General features: G+C 34.8%; 1 protein-coding gene and 1 long non-coding RNA gene across 10 annotated transcripts; one reads left to right on the forward strand and one right to left on the reverse strand.

Annotated features, from left to right (window-relative positions):
* Positions 1-4,639: 4,639 nt before the first annotated feature.
* Positions 4,640-8,960, reverse strand: LOC114299189 (uncharacterized). Of its 8 annotated transcripts, none has more exons than XM_028243913.2 (6): positions 8,821-8,960; positions 8,064-8,145; positions 5,887-5,952; positions 5,569-5,674; positions 5,239-5,373; positions 4,640-4,934 (listed from the first exon to the last, which is right to left on the reverse strand). In XM_028243913.2, exons 3-6 carry the CDS (start codon positions 5,910-5,912, stop codon positions 4,833-4,835), a joined length of 369 nt encoding a protein of 122 aa, XP_028099714.2. In that variant the 5' UTR covers positions 5,913-5,952; positions 8,064-8,145; positions 8,821-8,960; the 3' UTR covers positions 4,640-4,832. The 8 variants fall into 8 exon arrangements, 6 of the variants coding, with proteins under 6 accessions (XP_028099714.2, XP_028099708.2, XP_028099686.2 ...); XM_028243907.2 differs by having other exon boundaries at positions 5,503-5,674; XM_028243885.2 differs by having other exon boundaries at positions 5,569-5,952.
* A 167-nt stretch (positions 8,961-9,127) lies between these two features.
* Positions 9,128-14,718, forward strand: LOC114299179 (uncharacterized). Of its 2 annotated transcripts, none has more exons than XR_003642238.2 (8): positions 9,128-9,386; positions 10,101-10,169; positions 10,874-10,970; positions 11,536-11,590; positions 13,691-13,752; positions 13,912-13,997; positions 14,131-14,245; positions 14,361-14,718. It is a non-coding gene; the product is annotated as an uncharacterized LOC114299179 (long non-coding RNA). The 2 variants fall into 2 exon arrangements; XR_014346523.1 differs by having other exon boundaries at positions 14,384-14,718.
* The last annotated feature ends 6,789 nt before the right edge of the window (positions 14,719-21,507 follow it).

Genomic DNA, 21,507 nt, shown 5'->3' on the forward strand with positions numbered 1-21,507 from the left:
ATGTAAAAGAAGCCTACATACCACAACATATTTATTTGTGAAAACTAAAACATTACGATGCGTGTCTTCAAAAGAATCGATAAAAATATTTAGGGAAGCAAAATTATGTGACGTTGCAATAAATAAAAAACCAACCCAAACTCCGAACAAAAAATAATCATAGTAGCACATCTAAATTGGCTCCTTACATGTCTTCTTGTTGTGGTTGTCAATTTTTTCGCACCGACCACAACGAATACGTTGCACCACTTCACCCTTTGATGAAATTCTTTTCTATTTGGGCTTGCCAGACGGATGTTTCACCTTTGGCAACACAATCATGTAATCGTCGGTTGTAAATGTTGATAACTCCACAGTTGGAATCAGATATATTTGGTACGAGAGGTAGTGTATATGTTGTTTGACGTCCCCAGGTATAAGAAATTTAAGGTGGACAGTGATGACGAAATCCAAAACATGCTGTGCCTTGCAAAGTTGTTTGGCCTAAATCATTTTGATGTTCTTATTCAAACCCGGGATATTTCAGTGGGTGGTAATTGCCGGGGGGGGCGAATTGTACTGAAGGTGAAAATTCGACTATTGGTAATCGGACGTTCGTGTGGAAAGATCAGAAGGATTTGTCACCAACATATTGCCGTAACAAATCAAAGACGTATTTGTCCGCTCAATATCAATCAGCTGTACGAATGTCAACGCATGATGCAACTGAATAACAACATTGGTTTGACCGTAAGTGCACAATAATAACATAACATCATCCATACCTGTCACACAAATCGTATCCGAACCCATTACACCGCCAACATATACGAAAATAAAATGAATAAAAATGATATTTGACATTTAACAATTATGCGTTGCAGATGTTATGATTGCCTAACATTATGTCACATGAACACAAACAAAACATAAAAAGCTGGGGATAAAGAGTACACACACGCCTCAAACCATAAAAAATCACCTTACACACTATCAATTACGTGACAATAACATCAACAACTATGGAAATGAAATGAATAAAATGACATTTGACATTTAACAACAACTGTGCATTTGTGGATGTTATGAGTGCCCAGACTCAAATCATATGAACACACATAAAACATATCAAACAAGGGCTAAAAATCACACAAAAACTTCAAACCTTAAAAAACACCATACACAATAATAATGACATGCCAATAACATCATCGAACCACCACATGACACAACCCACAATGTCACGCGCAAACACATATGCGAATGTAAAACCCTAACACCATGACTTACCTGTTACAACCCCGATTGGTCCATGAAACAATGCAAAATCACGGTCAAAGAAAAAATCGCACAAACGGTGAAACAATGAAGCACAACACAAACAACACCCATCGCTCCCCTCCCAAAATCAAACCAATAAAGCAAATAAAACCCTTGCATACATTAACATTACCATTTCCCCAAACAACACACTGAATCCCCCATTTAGGAAAAATGAATCCCACAAAGGGTATTAATGTAAACTCAAATGGACCCAAAATCAACTCAATAAACCTTATCCCCCTCCCCCCCCAAAAAAAAAAGAGGACTGAATGGTGCATAAAAAAACTCTTAAGACTAAATGGTTCAACTTTCCACAATTTAAGATTTATGTGTAATTTTCCATTCATGATATGTGTATTTTCATAATTCATAAATTCAATTATTTGAGAAATTTATATGAGACTTTAAGCCTCAAAGACCCTTTAATATTTTTGTTTATATTCTATAATAACTTGCATACGATCCGGGATAAGATTTTAAATAATTACTTATGGTTGAATCAAATACTAGTATATCACTCGTGTTATACACGAAATTGGATTTAAAAAATTTATTTATAATTATGTCAAATATATTTTATAAACATATTTTTAAATTGTTATTATAAAATATATGTAATTTTAAAAGAAAATGTTGACATTTTATAATTGAAGTAATAAAAATAAAAATTTATTACATTTGTTCGAAATTCACTAAATAAATAAAATATATTATAACTAGAATATAAATTATTGTGGGTCTTCTATCAACATTCCTACATTGTCAACATAATAGTTAGTATTATAATTGATAAACAACACATATATTATGTATTTATAAAATGTTATGCTTACATATTATTATTTTTTTTAACTTTCTAAAAGGTATAGACATTCTTCAGACCAATCTATATTTAAAATATAGGTCACGCACGATACATAATTTAGTTGACGTAGTATTGTTGGTACAGGTATGATAAATGCATATGCACGATCTTGGCATGACACAATATAATCTTTAATCATTCTAACTCTATTATCCTATAAAATTGTAAAATTATAACATTGTACTTGAAAAGATATAATTTTATACATTTGATCTCATATTCTTCAAATATGATGGTTGATATCGTAAGATAAGCTCTGTCCATTTACCTTTAATTTTAAATAATTATTTATGGTGGTATCAAATATATTTTTAAATTATTGACACAAAATATATGTAATTATGAAAGAAAATGTTGACAATTGAAATCTCTCCCTCTGCGTGTATATGCATGAGTCCGAATCCTCTCCAGCCATTCCTCCTATTAAGGGCCAGGATTTGGCTACGTCACTTTGGCTGGAGGAGACGACTCAGATTAAGTTTGGTCTAAAAAAAAAGATTTTTTTGAATTTTTTTTTCCATTCAACATAGCAACAAAGCTTCATTCCCATTCACTTTTTCCCTCCCTCTTCAGCTCTGGTGAACGGTGACGCCATCTCGTGACACCGACGGTGGCGAATCCAAGTCGGCGGCGAACATCAGTGGTCTCTCTCTCTCTCCCTCTGTGTTACTCCAAAGATTTAAGCTGCAATTTGAGTTGCAAATCATAGTTAAGGTAATATGTTTTTTTCCTGTTGTTTCTCCCAAATAATTTATTGATCGACTCCATCTTGTCCCTTTTCCCGTCGTTCACCAGAGCTTACCAACTTGTTCTCTTTGTTCTTTGTTTTATTGGTCGACTCCATCATTTTAGGTTAAAATGTTTAGTGAATCTATAAATGACAAAAAATCTAAGATGAAGGAAATCTTTTTGTTGTTTTGCACTTATGGAGTCTATGAACGACAAAAAAATCTATACATGTTTATATTACTCATGAAACAGGCTATACATGTTCATTTTGTTGTTTTGTAGACTATGAATGACAAAATATCCTTTTTGATGTTCTTTGGGGGGTACAAAAAAATTTGAGATAATTTGTATGAAACTTTCTATGTTTTGCATGGCATTTAGAACAAAATTATTTCTATATTTTTTTTAGCATTGTTGTTCAGAAAACAGTCTTAGTTTTCTGGTATACCAAGAATTCTATATCAAACTATTCTACTTGTCAAGTTAGTCTTTAATTTTGGATTCTATCATGCATTCATATTACATAATCAATTTTGGAATCTATCATGATTTCTATGTACAATAGTAGTTGACTTGTGAGTTGTATAGTTTTGTTGAGCTTCTTTGTATTGCATTGACAACTTTCTCATGGCTTGCTACAAAATTAATTGATCACTTTGCTTCTCTAAATAGGTTTTCTGAAAGGTAAATGATTTGTAGTAGTGAAAGTGAAATTAATTCATCACATGCTTGAGTGTGTTTGCTGCCTAGTTGATTTTGTTTGAAGGTTTATTCCTTAATTACTGGGATTAAAATGGTTGTTTAAATATGCATATTTTGAGTGTATTGCTTTGTTTGCCTTTTATCCTACTTTACTTGTGCCTTTGTTTTAAGAGATTAGCTCATGAGGCAAATATGACTCTTTTTGATTGGTGTCTAAACTAAAGATAAGCCAAATTGTAAACAAATGTTCCTGAGAGATGTCTTGATTTGCTTTGCTATTTGATATTTTTTTTGTAGGTCAATGTCAATGTCAAGCACAAATGCAAGTATGGGCATTATTCATGAAGTTAGATTCGACAATCGCAATTGTCGATGTAGCAGCAAAGCTATGATTAAGATTTCTCAGTCAACAAATAACCCTAATTGCTTATATTTTGTATGCCCAATTCACCGAATGGTTGTAAGTTCTTTGAGTGGTGGATACCTCCACATATGCAGCATAATTTGAAGGTGGTCGAGAATGATATTCTTGAAGAATGCATGGATGTCTTGTCCACTCTTAGAGAAGTAATTATCTTGAATAGGGAGCTCAAAGACATGATTATGAAGAGTAGGAAACAATATAAGGACTTGGCAATGATGATTGAAAGAGTTTGTGATAAATTGAATTACGCCTTTGCTTTTCATGTTCTGTTGTTGGTGGTAGTTGTCATTCTAGTGTATTTGAAATAGTGTATGTAATGTAGGGTAGATTGAGTATGACTTGTATTGTAGGTTGAATACATATGTAATGTATGGTGGACCACAGCCATTTTGTTGAAGTGGTAATGAATATAATGGCTTTTTTTGTTTAATAAAGTGGTAATGATTTATTTGTTTAAGGGTTGAATGTAATGGCTTGTGACCTTGCCTCAAATAAGAACAATTACACTGCACACAGAATAATTGCAAATTCATCAACCATTTTCTTTGTTATTACTCATATGGAAGAAATTTGACTTTGCCTCAAATAATCATAATTGCCTCTTAATAGGCATGCACTGCACACAAAAAATGAAGTACATATTTAATTATATAAGAATCCAAGTGCATTCATCTCTAAATGTTACTCAAATGCTACTCAAATTTTACAACAATCGAAATGCACTCATGTTCACATGTTCACTCCAAAAGCCCCAAGTTTTACTACAAAAGGACTGCAACATGAACTAAAAACAAAACACTTAGCAGATTATCAACACAAACAACAGCAAAATAGCACAAACAACAGCATTAGAAGGCATCTCCTATGCTTGAAATTTAAAGTGCCTTCCACCACTTTGTGGCCATCCAAACCCTGGAAAAAAAAAAAAAAATCAATTAAGCACCAAAATAGTATAAATTTGAGCACTAAAAAATCACCAAGATACAACAGCAACACAACACAAATTTAACACCAAAACAGTATTTCTGCAACATTTTCCAGCACAAAAAAATAGCAGCAACACAGCACAGTACCAACAAATGACCAAAATAGCACAAAATAGCAGTATTTCAGCACCAAAACAGCAAGAAAATAGTACCATTTTCAGCAGCAACAAGCAGCATTAATTTCAGCACCAAATTCAACAAAAACAATACCAAAATAGCAGCAAAAGTACCTTAGTACACAGCAGCAAATTATTTGTTAGTCGAAAATCTGTATTTAAGGCTTCAGAATCTTCAAATCCAATGTCATACCCAGCTTGAAGTAGTGTTATAAATGTTGGTTGAGCATAATATGCCAAATTGTTTGCCTACAATGCATTCATATTATATTAGGGTTCATACCAAAATGCAAATGAAAAACTAATTGACAAAGGAACGAGGAGGAAGAGGGGGAGCAATAGGAGGATGAAGAGGAGTAACATTTTATGAATACTTACATCTCCTCCAACAGATAATGGAGAAGGTCTCACTATTGAAGTAGCAACAGGTATTGAAAAACTCACACATTTAGCACGAAATTTCTTTTTAAAGCTTCCTTGTAATGCTAGCTCACATGGACCTTTTATCCTCCTTTTGCCCTTACTAGTTTTCCGTTCAAACTTTGAACAACTGCAAGCCAAAGAGCCATTCATCTCCATCTTTACTTTCCTTGCATTTTTCCCAATAGCATTAACAATTGTGTATAGGCTATAACCATTAGCGTATTCAATTGCTTGTATGTTTGATTCAATAGAAAGAAAATACTCATCTTGAAACTCCTCAAAAATATTTTTAGTGTACTCATTACCCATTTGACTTAACATTATGAATGTCGCTCTCACCCTTGGCAACCTTTGGCATAAAGCATATCCAGCTTTTAACTCCTTGTACCGCTTCTCAGAAAGTACCTTTTCAAAATGCATAAAGAATTCATTTAAATTAAAATTAGAACGAATGTAATTCTTAAAAAACGCATTAAAAGATTCACTAAGTTGTGTTGTACTCATTCCCGCAGCCTATGTTGATCTAACATATGGCCAACCCCATTTTTCTTTCACCCCATAAGTCAACTTCAACCAGTAATTATCATGAACATCATATGTATCAAGCGTTTCCCCCAACTTCATTTTCCATTTATTTTCATCCTTAATATCAAACATGAATCTATTTAATACACCTTTCATCCCCTTATCTTGAAAGAGACAATTACCATGCCTTAATGCATTTTGCATCAAATGCCAAGTGCACAAATGGTGACTCGTGTCAGGCATGACAATAGGTATGGCCTTAGCCATTGCAGCATCTTAATCGGTAAACAAAGTTTTTGGTGCTTTTTTTGACATAGCCTCTAAAAAAGTTTAAAATAACCATACAAATGTTTCGGCAGTCTTATCATATAACAAAGCAGCACCAAAAACAACTGTTTCTCTATGATGATCAAATCCCATAAAAGATGCAAATGGCCTATGCTCTTTATTTAACTTGTAGGTAGTATCAAATGTAACTACATTGCCAAATTAGGCATAATCCATGATCATTAGGGATGACAATTTGAAACCGGCCCGACAAGGACCCGATCCCCCGACCTCGATTTGAACGGTTTTTCCTCGAAAAATACCCCTGATGAGACGAGGATGATATTAAAAAATCAATCCCTGATCAATTTCGGGCCGGGCACGGTGATAAGTGTCCCGGCCCTGTTTGTCCCCGAAGTGGTACATATATATATATATATACTTTTTGATCAGTTTCTCTCTCTCTCTCTCTCTCTCTTCCCTTTACTCTCTCTCTTTCTCTTCCTCACTTCTGAATCAGAGGCTCTGATCTCTCTCTCTCTCTCTCTCTCTTCTTCACCTCTGATCTCGCTCTCTTTTTTTTCCTTACCGTCTCTCATCTCTCTCTCTCTTTCTCACTCACTCAAAGAGAGAGAGAGAGCACCAAATTAGAGTTGCCGCAATGCTACGATGCCTGAGCACCGAATCGATCTCTCTGTGTCGCGATGCCAGAGTCGATCTAAGCAAATCTCTCTCTCTCTCTCTCTCTCTCTTTCTTTTTCTCTCTCTCTCTCTATTTACATCTGAGTAGATTGATCTCTCTCTACTCAGATCTCTCTCTTTGTCTACTCAGATCTCTCTCACACTAGATCGATCTCTCTGTTGTTGATGTTGGTCGATGATGATGATGTTGTTGGTCGATGATGTTGAGGATATTGAATTCATTGTTGCTCTGTTTGGGTTTTTTTTTTTTTTTTTGGTCTGGGAAATTTTCGGGGTCGGGAAAACCCGATCCTCGTTAGGGGGCGGGGACGAGGACGGGATGGTGATAGGTTCCCCGTCGGGGATCGGGGCCGGGAATGGGGAGTACGATCCCTGGCCCCGCCCTTCCCTGTTGCCATTCCTAATGATCATTTGTGTATTGGCCCAAAACATATTCGTTATTTGCTTCTCATTGACTAATTGGAATGCATAAAAGAAGATGGATTCTCCAAAGATTTTTGTTGAAAGTATTGCAACACATTACCTACTTTCCTATAAGCTAAACTATTTTACCTTTTGGTTCTCAAGTAATTTTTTTGATTTAATTTCATAAACCCAAAAGACTGCCTCCCACTAGTTTCCCTACCCATGAGTTCAAAAGACTGCCCTAAACGAAGACCAGACTCTGAGGCTAAGTCTAACTCAATTGCTTGGGTAGCTAATATCTTTATTTGCAATGGCAACATATGGGCACAATCAAGAGATACAAGTTCATGGTTGTGTTTTTCTTTGAAATCAATCACAACAAATTTCCCAATACTGGCATCCAATTTAATAAAAAGTCAGGCTTCACAAGTAGTCCTAGTTTCAACTCTAGGGGTTTTTGTCAATAGGTCTCACTTGTCAACCTTCCAAAATCCCTCATTGTTGCAAACAAAATTTCTAGAAATAAATTCGTTTTGTAAACTTGTTCTTCTTACAATATTCCCTTCTTATGCTAAATCCCATTCTTCCTCCATATGCATTATAAAAATCATACGCACCTTCTTCTGACTCAAAGGTCATTCCTTCTTTTGGCTTCCAACCACAATCATTGTCAGGTTCCATATCCATATGAAAACGCAACTGAAAAGTAAAGACAATCAAATGGGAAAAGTATCAATACACAATAATAAAGTAAAATCAGTTGGATTTTAGAGGTTTTGTTAGCTCAATCACTGTATTCCAATCTAATTCAAGATTGGTTTTTTTTTTTTTTTTTGGAGGGCGAGGGAAATTTTTTGACCTAAATGTGAATGCAATTTGCATACACTAGCATAATTTTCTTCTACCAAATTTTTAATTGCTTTCTAAGAACCATCATAATTGCTTTGAAGGTTTGCTTTGAAGTGTTTTATTTATTTATTTGGAACCAATTAATAAGAACCAACAAATAACAACTGTGCTAGTTTCAGAAAATGATCTTGCAAAACCACATTATAGATTACACTATATATATATATATATATGAAATGGGAGCAACTCTTACCAAATTCAGAAATCTTACGCCAAACCATCAAACGTAGGCATAAAAATTGAAAAAATCAAGTCCAATGTCATCATTATAATCAATCAGTATGCAATACAATATAGGGGAAAATGGCGTTTATTTTTTTATTTTTTTGAGCCTATTAAACAATGAAAATGGCAGTTTGTCAATCATCATTTCACTAGAGAAACAATTGGAGAAACACACATCATTGTTCAAGTTTTGAAAATGGCATATTATTTGGGGAACAATCGATGAAAAAAACGTATTACCTTAAGTTTGATGAAATGCAGATCAGTGCTCTGGTTCGTTGGGTCGCCGAAGCTCTGGCTCGTTGCTGAAATTGCGACTTAAATCTTCGGAGTAAGACAGAGAGAGAGAGGGACAGACAAACAGATGAAATCGTGGCTGAAATCTTCGGATTAAGACCGAGGGAGAGAGGGACAAATCATCGATGTTCGTCGCCGACTTCAATTTGCCGCCGATCGTCGTTCACCGGAGCTTCGAAGAGGGAGGGAAAAAATGAATGGAAGCGAAGCTGAATACGGGGAGAAGCTCTGTTACTGTGTTGAATAAAAAAAAATCAATTGTTTTTTTATTTTTATTTTTTTAACCAAACTTGATATGAGCCGTTCTCTCCAGCTAAAATGACGTGGCCAAATCCTGGCCCTTGACATGAGGATTGGCTGGAGAGGTTGGTTGGAGAGGATCGGAACTCGTATATGCATCTCTCTCTCTTCCTGTCGATTCTTCTTCTAGGGTTTACAATATTGAATCTCCTCCAAGGGTTTGGATCAACTCTCCTCTTGCCTGACGTTGCTTCTTGCGATTTGAAGCTGTAAATTCTCTCTCTCTCTCTCTCTCTGATAATGAAATTGATATTTAATTGTAAATTTTTGTTGTGAGAGATTTGAATTTGAATCCATTCTAAGAGTGATATAGTAGGGAAATTCAAAGAGAAAACCACAGAAGTTGAATCCATAAATGGATTGATTAGGAATAAGCGTGTCTGTAAGCTGTAGTTTCATACTGGGATAAGAATCATAAATTTCTGATGAATGTAAAGAAGTAACAAATGGATTGATTAGGAATAAGTGATTTTTATTCTAGCTTTTAATATTCTGCTTAACAGCATGTTGTTGCCTGATTTTCCTCCTTAATCAGTATTCTAGTCACAAGATTGTGATATCTCAAGCTTTGAGTTTCATTTATGTTGTCAATTAAATGCACATATTGTTTTGTTCTCAGATTAACCACATTAACATTGACGAACTAATTTGTTTACTACAAACTGAGTCTCTCCAGTCTGATTCAGTGTTACGCTCTTGTGTGTTTTCATGAAATTTTTGATCTGATTATTCAGCACTAGTTTCAGAATGCATCATTAATTAGAAATCGCTTACTGGTGTTTTCTACTTTTTCTCTCATAATTCTTTGTCTTGTTTGTATGGTAAGGCAGGCTGTTTGTATTACAAATTTGTTAAGCTTTACATATCTTACTTCTAATTCTACTGGGTATGATCCTTATTAAGTTGCTGTTGTGGCTGTGCAGAGGCTGGTTCGCTTAACTCTTGAACACCCACAATACCCATTAGATTATTCGTTTCCATCACATGAGGAGGTTTGCAGTCAATTTTGTTCCTTTTTCTTTCTTTCATTCTTTTTATTTTTTATTTTTTATTTTTTATTTTTTTGCTTGTTAGTGATGATTGGACCTTGTATCTTCTAGTTCTAGGCATTGTCCAATATTAGCAATTTATTGTTGTAAATACTCTTTTCTATGTCTAGCTAAAGGGAAATTCAAAATTACTCAACTATGCCTTGTACCAATTGTGCAAGCTGCATTACTCAAATTCTGTTTGTATTTAAAGTTGCAGCCCTTCCCTGGAATCTTGCTAGTTATGCATCTTAAATAGGGGTCTATTTAGTTAGGCTAGTTTGAATTTAAGTTTTATTGCATTAAAGGATCTTGGCACAATAGGAATGTTCTTCATTTCAGTTTGTTAATCAATCAAAAAAAAAAAAAAAAAAAAAAAAAATTTCATTACTTTTCTTCTACAAATTTCTATTTTAATTCTCATAATGAAATTTTCAAGTACTGGGAAGAAATATGACTTGATCCCTATAAACTGAGATAGGTATGACATGGTGAAATGTTCTATGCTCCATAAATTTTTGTTTCTTGTGTAACTTTGTAGTAGTTTGAATTGAATATCTAATATATATATATACACAACCTGAAATTGATATTTTGCCCATGAGTTTTACTAATGCATTTTCATATTTTTTGTCCTGATATTTTTTGTTTTTTAATTGGCTTATCAGGCCTTAAATAAATCATTAGATCTTAAGATCACAAATAAAGCAGTGATGACGATTTGTAGCAGTAGTGCCCTTGAAAGTCACAAAGGGACCTTCTAAGGTGATCATTAAATCCTCTTTCACTTTCTAAGTTAAATTTTCCTTTTCTTAATTCATTGTCTATTAGAACAAACATATCCATGTTTCAGCAAATATCTGAGACTCATTTGAGAGTATGTGAATTGCCAAATTTATAGATAATCAAATGTTATTGATTATTTCTTAGGTCCTTGCATGCATTACAAAAGTGTTTTAGTGAGATGCCTTACTGACAATGCATGTGAACCAAATTTTTTTCATACCTCATAACTAGCTCTTATATTATTGATGAATTGAACAGTCTAATGGGGGAGTTTAAAAAACTCCATTAGAAGTATGCAGGGAGTGAGCTTTTCTGCTTGGTTTTCCCTTTCTTTTTTTGTTTTGTTTTGTTTTTGTTTTTTTTCTTATAGTATTGTGCATACAATGCACTCTATTCTAATACACGGTCGCCATTTGAAAAACTTGGCAAAAATTCTTAGCCTATTACATTTCTCCCCTTCACATTTTTTATTTTCCTCCTCATCTCCTCCTCATCCTCACTGCAGTTTTCATTCCCAAACTCTTAACATTGGTGTTATCTGCAGATTTTAAGGTCACCTGGTAAACGGCTTGTGCCTGCTGTTTCTGCACGAATCCAAGGTATTTAAAAAAAAAAAAACACTGGTTCTCTTAAACTGTTTTTCAAGAACAGTATTATGGTTGCTTCATGAAGCCAATTTACGACATCTATCAAAGCATTCCAATTTATACACGAAACACAATTAATGAAATTTATTTTCTTTTACTCTCTATAAAGCTTTGTTATTAGAATCGTATGATTTGCGATTCGAATTGTACGATTTGCGATTCGAATCGTACGATTCGATTTGATTCGATTCGGTGGGTAATCGATACGAACAGGTTGCGTGAATCGCAAATAGCCGTGAATCGAAGGTGAATCGGTGAACCGAAGAGGTGAATCGTGAATCGATTGGATTCGCTAAAATCGATATTTGGCTTTCTTTTGGATTACTATATGCCATCTTTTGACTTTTTCTCTCCCTATTTACTCTCAAATACTCAAACCTTAGCGGAAAAAAATGAACTCTCTCTCTACAATATTCTAGACTTTATTCAATTTTATCTAAATACTTGCATTTACAAAATGAATTTTTTCAAGGCATCAAAAAAGATTTTTGAAAAAAATTGAAATTTTTGGTTTTGTTAACCTTGTAAAAAGTTAAAAACATTGTTGTTGAGTTATTGTTACTTTGAAATTGAAAATTTGTCTCTGTTTACTTTTTTTATTAAGAATGGTTGATAAGAAATAGTTTCTAAAAGGGAAAAGATGAAGTGGTAAATATGGGAACCCGTGTTAACTTCTTACCCAAGTCACATGATCATCATTTCAAACAATATTTTCATTGATTTAAGTCTAAATATTTTATATATATTAGATATTTATTATCTAAGTGTGTACATATGTTTTTCTATGTAATTTTAAAAAGGTGACCGAATCTCCACAATTCGATTCGATTTGCAATGCGGTACAATACCATTTCGATTCAAAATTCAAATCCCGATTTGACAACTATGCTATAAAGGTGTATTTCTACCATCTCAGAAGAGTTCAATGTTAAAATTTTTTATCCACTGTTCTCAGGATAAGTTCAAAACAATCAGATCATGAGTGGTTTCTGTTGTTTCTGTTCAATTGATATATATATTGCTTCCATACATATATATTTGGATTCTTTAGAAAGTGTCTTGGATGTCACATAATCACATAACATCCTGTAGGCCTTCTACCATGAATTTTCATTCATTTTCTGGCTGAATTATTTTATGTCTAATGTCCTTAATCTAAGTTCATTGATAGCTTGCGGTGACTTTAATCTAAGTTACATACTGCCCTGAACTTTTCTTCAATTAGGGATCACTTGTTTTTCGATGTTCTTGAATCTTTCAGCTTCTATTAGTTTATTCAGTGGTGAACTTATATATTACCCTGAACTTTTCTTCAATTAGGGGTAAAAAGGTCCTCTCTCTCTCTCTCTCTATTTGTTTTTCAAAATGAAAGTTAATTGGTAGAATAAGGATTCATACTTTTGTTGCAGCCACAGGTTCTAGGAATTTTTTTTTTTTGTGACTTATGACTCTGATGGCATTAAAACTTATTGTTTTGAGGAAAGAACATTATGTCCTTATGTGTCAGAGTTTATAACAATTTCTTTTAACAATGTGGCACATGGGTTGGCAAAAATTAGATCTCTTGCACATTTTGAATAGATTGCTTCCCATCTCTGTCCATCTTCTTCAGGTTTGGGTTTTCTTATCTGGTGGATTATTAGGCTAAATCTCTTACATTGATATAGATCCTGAAAGTTCACCCTATTTGATTTGTTTTCTCCTCTTATGACAACTGATCCATTGCACTGTAATTTGTACATTTTGTACAGTATTGCTATTCACATGACAACAACAGATTAATTTCAAAAGCATTCATATGCCTGTTCCTGAATTCTTAACTGTCAACAACACAACAAATTTATGAAGTGCCAAAGTTTAGTTTCTGGTGTTTGAAATTTGAACATTATGTTTCATACTACTGTTTTTTATTTATTTATAAAAAATATAATAATTATGTTTGGACTCTGTTTCATTTCAAAATATACATGGAAAATAGGTGATTGCATGCTTCAATATAACTGTTTTCTGTTTACTTAGAGCAGATACTGATCATTGGCTTATTTGTGACAGGATAATGTGTTTATGATGTCAAATAAGAAATCAAAATATCCAGTTCTTCAACTAGAATTAAGGTTAACATTTTTTTTGGTTTCCACTTGAAGTGTTTAGTCTCTGGTGAAATGTTTGTTGACGAAGCTGCTCATACAAGCACTTTAGATTTGTTGCTTCATGTTCAATTATATCTATTTCTGGTGACATATGCTTTAGTTTCGTTGTGTTGCATTTTGTAGGCTGATTTCAGACTTCGTGGTGGTTATAGTTTCTGCTGCTATTGGTGGAATTATCTTTTCTTGTCTTGGACAACCAATTTGTATCTGTAACTGGTTGTTGCGTTCTTTTGCAGTTTTGGTTCTACTAGTTTGATTTTATTTTTACATTCAGCCACATGCAGTGAGCTGTATGTGTACAAATTTTAGAGCTTAATGTTACTTTATGGCTACCAATGCTAGGTAATTGATGGCTGTCTCCTTGCTGGTTCACTTGTTGGTCCAGGAGGTTTGAAATTCAAGAGTGAAATGGAACAGGTCTGTTGTCATGAATAGTTCAAGCTCATTGCTTTCTAAGGTAATTGTGTTTTACTTTCTTTTGTCCTAGTTCTTGCTATTAATCTGTTTGTGTATGGGCATAAAAAAGTGTGTTCTAACAGAACTAATGTGAGTAGTATGTTTGTTGCTATTAGATTGTGGTGTTTTCCTTCTCTAGTTTCCTGGATTATGAAGGCCTGGAAGGTTATAAATCCCGAAGGGGGGACTGACGATGCTGAAGAGAAAGGGCTTGATGATGATTCTTCCCACGGATTTTGGAGGAGTCACTTAAGTTTATTTGATTTTTTAGGTTTTCTTTGGAATATATTACTATATCTGTATCTATATTTTGCCTTATGCTTCAAATTGTATGTTGAGCTGTGATAAATTCGTCTTAGTTTGGTAACAAAATTATAGGTCCATGCCTTGAGATCATTGTACTCATCTTTATTTTGGTAATAAAATTTCTTACCCAAAAAAATGGTTTGGGTAGGATATCACCTAATTTCAAAATATACCTTGAATAATGGGTTGAGAAAAACATCTCAATTTTTTAAAAAAGTGAGATTTTTTTTTTGAAAAATAGATCACAGTTTTTATAAAAAATTGTGATTGTAACTTAATAAATGGTCATGGTTTTTTACAAAACTGAAATCTTATTGCTACTATCATTTGCGTTTTTAACATTTGATCTCAGATTTTTAACTTTTTTATCACGGTTAAAAATTATGATGAAAAACTTGCACATACGGTCACATAGTCATCCATCACAATATTTGTGTTAGAAAAATTTAAGATTGAAAGATTAAGGTCACAGTTAAAAACTGTAATCTTTAATCAATTTTGTAGTAGTGATGGAAAACATATCTGAGACTCCCCCACCAAATAAAAAATAAAATAATAATAACAATAATAGTCCATATATAATGGTTTAGCAGCTTGAAAATTTCTAGGATCATATTTAGGATGATTATATTAGACACATGAATTTTCTGTAACGCCTTAAAAATTATCACCAATTTTATAATTAAATCCATACAATATTTTTTCAACCAGTACAATGAATATCATTAAAGGACAAAGTATTTTACCCAAGATAATCTCTTGTCATTGTACTTTTTCAAGTGAAATATACATTATTAACATACAATCATGAATGATAATAGTTCATAGGGTAAGAGAATACAAAAATAAAGTGTCCTAATGGTGTACACATTTTCAAGGATAGTCTTTGATTACACAAAAATGGACATTTAGTCCCAAACCACAAAACAGCTTCGGAGCTTCAATAAGTAACATCTAGTGAGCCTTTATGCTCTAGTCAAAACAAATCCATCGCCAAGTCACTTTGGCAGAATCACAGTATCATTTCCTGAAATGTTGTTAGTGGGGTGAGCTAATACCCAATGGTCATGTTTGATTCACAAGATTAATAGTGAAGTATTAATAATCCTATTAAATTAGTGTGGTATTCACTATCCAATTGGATTAATATCCATTGGATTAATAATCCCACCTCTATCCCATTACTAATAATCCTATAAATTTGTTGGATTAATTATCCATTGGATTAATAATCCTAAACCAAAATATTAAAACAAACATAGGATAATTGGGCCCACGGATTAATAATCTCAATCCCATACTCTAATCCACCCAATCAAACATACCCAATAGGAATACATTTCACAGAGTATTTAAATAATCGAGATGTATATGATCATGTCATGCACTTGTTACAAAATCTATATTGTTTCTTTTAAAACCAAAAACGCCCAATGTATGATTTCCATTCAAAATCTCATTTACAACCGTGGGATGGTAAATACGCTGTGACGTCTCAAGTAAGAGTCACAAAACCATACTTACATCTATAGACTTATATACTGAAAATATTCCTACATTTGTCGGCTATTAATATGGCAGGGAATAGGCACTCAAAATCATTTGTTTTTTTACTTTTACTGACTATAATACTGCAGGACCAGTGAACACCCAAAAATATTTTTCCACATTCATCTGGCGATAAGCTCAAGATAGGGCAATTGAGCCACTTAACTCTCCCGCGCGGTTACCAACACAATACACAACTATTTCCCAAAATTTGACTCAACTACTCGGACTCATATGCTATTTACCCCTTTCAATATTTTCCAAATATCCACAAGATTGTAAGATCAAAAGAGAAAATCATAATGAACATGATGCATGAGTTTCCAAATCTAATTTGCCTAAGGTTCATTCAATTTATAAGCAATATTTAACAATAGCAAGAAACAAAAGGATTTCTCCAATTTCTCATTTCCATAACTCCAACATTTATTTATCTCAACACACATTTCCAAGATGAATCAAACTTATATGTTTCAACACATTTATAACAATCATGCACCCAATTTCCAGGTTTTAAAGTTCAATTGAGCCAAACCCCATTATTAAATCAAATTTAGAAACTAGGGTTTTTGAAAAAATTGGGGCTTTTCCCTCTCTTACACTTAAAGAGTCAATATTAATCAACAATAATAATCAACAAGAAACATTTATAATCTTTTCCAACAACATTAGGTATAATCCCCTTTATGTTTGTTAAATCCATTTTATACAACAAAATCATCTCATATATTTCTATAACTAAGAAAATACCACATATATATCTCAAATCATAGATACACCAAGTTAAAAGTATCCATACCTCAAGAATGGAGGCAAATAGATGAAAACCCAAAGAGAGTTTCAAGAAAAACATGATTCAATCGGTAGAAACATTGATCTTCACTCCATGTTTGTTTTTTGCAAGGGATCTAGGTTTGATTCTTAGTGAAATGAGAGATTTGTTAGAGAGAGAAAGCTAGGGTTTCGGAGCTTAGGAGAGGGGAAAGAAAAAGGAAAAGAACAAGTGAAAAAAATTATCCAAAAAGTAACTTTTAAATTGTTGATATCACACAGATTGCTCGAGCGATAAACTCAATCTCTCAGCATTTTTGTCAACAGAACAAGATACTGCATATACCCTTATCACCGCTTGAGCAGTAAATTGACTACTTTAGTGGTCACCCTGGACACAACTAGTCACACAGCTCAGCTCCTAAGGCATTTCCAGCACATCAACCTTATTTTTATATGTAATCATTTTGAGTAAATGCTTTCATTTAGGCCCTTACATTTATATTTCATTTACTTAAAGTTTACAATGTAAATAAGGAAATACCCCCCATTTGGATTCAAAGAAAAATATAAAAAATCAAAATTCAAGTCAATCAAAAAGTGATTCCCCCAATTTTAGTACAAAAATAATTTTTCGATTGAGATTTCTAAATTTGACATTGAAGTAAAGGGGTTAATATTTTGTAGAAAAATCCCATAAAATCAAATTAGATTTTTTACTATATAAGGAATATTATTGTAAAAAATTATTTTCAAAATCGTAAGTTTTGAAAAACTCAATTTTCACACTTAGTAAATTTTCAAGTTAAGTCAAATTTTTGACATAAAACCTTTTTCTACTACAACATCTTTATACGAAAAGGAATAAAGGTCGGGTCTCGAACCGAGTTGTTATAATTTGCCCCACTTAGAAAATTTCATCCTTGAAATTTTGACAACTTAATAACCAAGGGTCGACAATGCTAAAAGAAATAACCATAGGACTAACGTTCGCCGATCAATCATAAACGATTTATGGTCAATAACAGTTTTCAAAGGAAGAAGTTTCCCAACACAAGAGTCTCGCTTGATCAATAAGAAATAATTTCACAAATAACAATCACAACCTTGACACTCCCACGAACGAAACCAATGTGACATAACAATTTAAGGATAGAACGACCCTAAACAAAATTATAATCGCTACTCAAGAATTTAATTCGAAATGAAAGAATAACTTGTATATTTCGGTCTCAATATCGGTGTTCCAATGACACTCCAAATGATATGAGTAACAATGCTTCATGATGAGTCTCTCCTCAAACTCATTCATAAGGATCACAAAGGTTCCTGTAGACACCCAATTTTTGACCGCTCTTAAGACTTGGGCGTTACTGATGGTTTACTTGGTGTTGAAAGTTGTGCAGTGCAAAGGTTCAGTTTCTTCGGCAAGAGGAGAGTCAAATCCTAACCTCACACCCCATTTTGGACCAAAGCTATTTTGGATGGTTTTTAGACCTTAAAACCCTCTCTTTCAAAATATTTTTGAAATAAAGTTCTTACGATGTTCCGAGGCTCGCATTTTGTTAAATGTTGCGCTTTTCGGTAAACCGAGCGAGGACAAAGTGGAAATGAATGAAAGAGAGATGAAATCTTTGAAAAATCTTTCAAAACACCTTACCTAGGGGTTTGAAGTTGAAGAAAATTGGAGGAGAGGGAAGAAACCAAATTGAAGAAGAAGGTGGGTATGAATTGCTAAGAGAGAGTCGAGCGGTCCTCGCTAAATCAGGCCTATCTGTATATACACTTGGATTTAAGCTATGAGGCCACTACCGTTGGAAATAATACTTCCGGGGTTTCATTTTACACTTAAGAATCTCCTAAAGCCGAGTCCGGATGGGGAAGATATGGTTGGTTGAAGTTGGGCATCAATCCAGGTAGGATCGAAACTGAGCGGCTTCACCAAAACAAGCATAAATTTTTGCACAGTTGGAATTTTGATGCAAGGCTTCCACCATTGGAAAGCTTACTTCCGGGGCTTCAATTTTGATACAAGAATGACCTGAAAAGAAGTCTATATGAAGGATTTATTCCCATTTAAAGTTGGACCTGCAGAGCAGAATTTGCTATCGGCCACAAATGTGTGCAATCGGCCAAAAAAGTAGGAGATCGACCATCACAAGTAGCAGATCGGCACCAAATATGGCCGGTCAGCCAAGAGTGACCCAAACTCAGAATTTTTGAAGATATTTTTTCCTCTAGCTGTTTCCAAGTTGTGCCACTTGTCCAAGCTCAGATATTTCGACCAAAGTTGATATTTTGCTATATATAAGAGCCTTATATCTCATATTCAAAGACTTAGAACTTCTTGGACAAGTTTGAGAGCTTTTCTCACTAAAATCCCTCTCTCTCTACAAAACTTCCAGAGCACAATCTCTGCCTCTCTCTCTAGAGCCTCTCTCTCTTGCCCTTTTGTGCATAAAAGTGCATAGAAGTAGAGAAATACTTCTAGTTTGCCTAGGCATCCTTCACCAAAGTTGCATATCTATGGGCTGAGGTCCCTTGGAACTTATTTTTGGGCTGTTGGAAGGTCATTTGAGCCAACAAAGAGGCTGTTTTGATGCTGTGCATCAAGAGGTATAACTCTCCTCTTTTGTGTTTGTTTTGCACACTTGCTTCACTACCATTTTTCTATTGTTTTGGGGCTATTTTTGGGGTGGTGTTGAACAACAAAAACCTCTGTTTTTCCTCTATTTTTTAGTCCTAAAAGTGTTGGTTTGTGCCTTGTTTTCCTAGGGGGTGCTTCCTCCTTTTTGCTCTTTGGCTTGTAAAGCCTTTTGAGCCAACTTCCTAAGCTTTTGAAACCATCTTTGTTTGGCTTTTTAACCACTGAAATCCAGTGGATTTTCAGTGGTAAAAACCCTATTTTGAGGTTCCAAATAGGAGGGGGTTGTCCCCCCTTCTCTTCTCTCCATGCCATGCCTTGTTAGCACTATAAAGTAGCATCTTTTTGTGGCTTATGTTAGCTCTTTTCAAGCATGTTTTTGGTGTTATTTTGGCATGTCATAACTCTGATTTTGATTGGTGGACTCACCTCTTGCATGCTTTATACACTTGTAGTGTAATCCTTGCTAGCTAGCCTTGCATGCTTGTCTCTTTAGCCTATTATTCTAGCTTATTTTGGCTATAGTCCAGCATGATTTTATTCATATTTTGGGCTGTTTTAGGACTGTTTTGGGCTGCCTTGGTCATATGACTCATGTTTTGTATAGCTATAGTGCAAATGCCTTGACTAGTCTTGAGTTTTGAGGCCCCTACCATGCTATACTTGTGATGTTTGCATGCCTTGGCATCATTTGGCATGGTATTTCAGAGCTTATATCTTTGCCATACTCTTACGTTTATCACTCTTTAATTGTATTTGAGAGTTGGACTTTGTGCCTTGCTTGCGAGCCATCACTCGAGCATGCTTTTTCTTGCTTATCATGCTATCATTTCAGTCCATTTTAGCCACTGTTTTGGCATGCATGAGGTCTGTTTGGGGTTGGTTTAGACAATTGAGCATTGTATTGCATGGTCTTAGTGTAAAGCTCTTCACTAGTTTCAACGATTAAGTGTTCTAGCATGTTGTGCATGCGATGTTTGCATAGTAGAGTCTTGCATTTCATGCCACTTTAGCACTGAAAATCTGCCATGTAACGCCCCGACCCTTTACACGTCATCGATATTGTCCGCTTTGGGTCATGCCCGCACGGATTTGTTCTTCCCAGTGGGTCACCCATCCTAGAACTACTCCAGCCTAAGCACGCTTAACTGGGGAGTTCTAATAGGGATTTCACCACTTGGGAAAAGGCCTCGATGCTATATAAGTGTTCAGGTTTTTACTTTTATAGCCCAAGAACTCCCCTTCATTCCCGATGTGGGACACCAGGGCCTTACATGCCATCCTCCTCATTTCTTCACTTTTGATTTGTTTTGAGAATTGGTTAGTCTTGAGTGTAATGCCCTCAAAAAAATACATAAAACCCATCTCTTTACTTTTGATTTGTAATGCGACTCTGGGCTGTAACAAGGCTCCTACGGATAAGATCAACTTTCTCCGTTGTCTCCCTAACCAACTCTGGACCCAACAAAGGTGCATCACCCACCTCGGCCCAACACACTGGAGACCTACACGGTCGGCCATACAAGGCCTCAAACGGTGCCATACCGATGCTAGACTGAAAACTGTTGTTGTAGGCAAACTCCACCAAGGGCAAGTGCCTCTCCCACGTCCCACTAAAGTCAAGGACACAACCTCGAAGCATATCCTCAAGGATCTGAATAGTACGCTCGGACTGCCCGTCAGTTTGAGGATGATAAGCCGTACTAAAGGTCAACTTAGTGCCCAAGGCACTCTGCAAACTCTGCCACAACCTAGCAGTAAAACGAGGATCTCTATCTGAGACGATCGTCACTGGGACCCCGTGCAATCTCACTATGTCCCGAATATACAAGTCGGCGAGATGATCTACCGAATCTCTCACGCGCATAGGAATGAAGTGCGCTGACTTAGTCAACAGGTCTACAACCACCCAAATGGCATCACTACCCCGCTGAGTTCTCGGAAGACCTACAACGAAGTCCATAGTGACATGCTCCCACTTCCACTCGGCAATA

The sequence above is a fragment of the Camellia sinensis genome, chromosome 12, assembly GCF_055761805.1.
Source record: "Camellia sinensis isolate YWXY chromosome 12, ASM5576180v1, whole genome shotgun sequence".
NCBI lineage: Eukaryota > Viridiplantae > Streptophyta > Magnoliopsida > Ericales > Theaceae > Camellia > Camellia sinensis.

Bases quoted from the DNA above. Each gene is read 5' to 3' on its own strand.
- LOC114299189 (XM_028243879.2), bottom strand. From the start codon at position 5,868: ATGTTAAGTCAAATGGGTAATGAGTACACTAAAAATATTTTTGAGGAG. The intron at 5,374-5,502 runs GTAAGTATTCAT...AATGCATTGTAG, and splicing joins CATTATCTGTTGGAGGAGAT to GCAAACAATTTGGCATATTA. The intron at 4,935-5,238 runs GTACTTTTGCTG...TTTTTTTTCCAG, and splicing joins ATTTGCTGCTGTGTACTAAG to GGTTTGGATGGCCACAAAGT.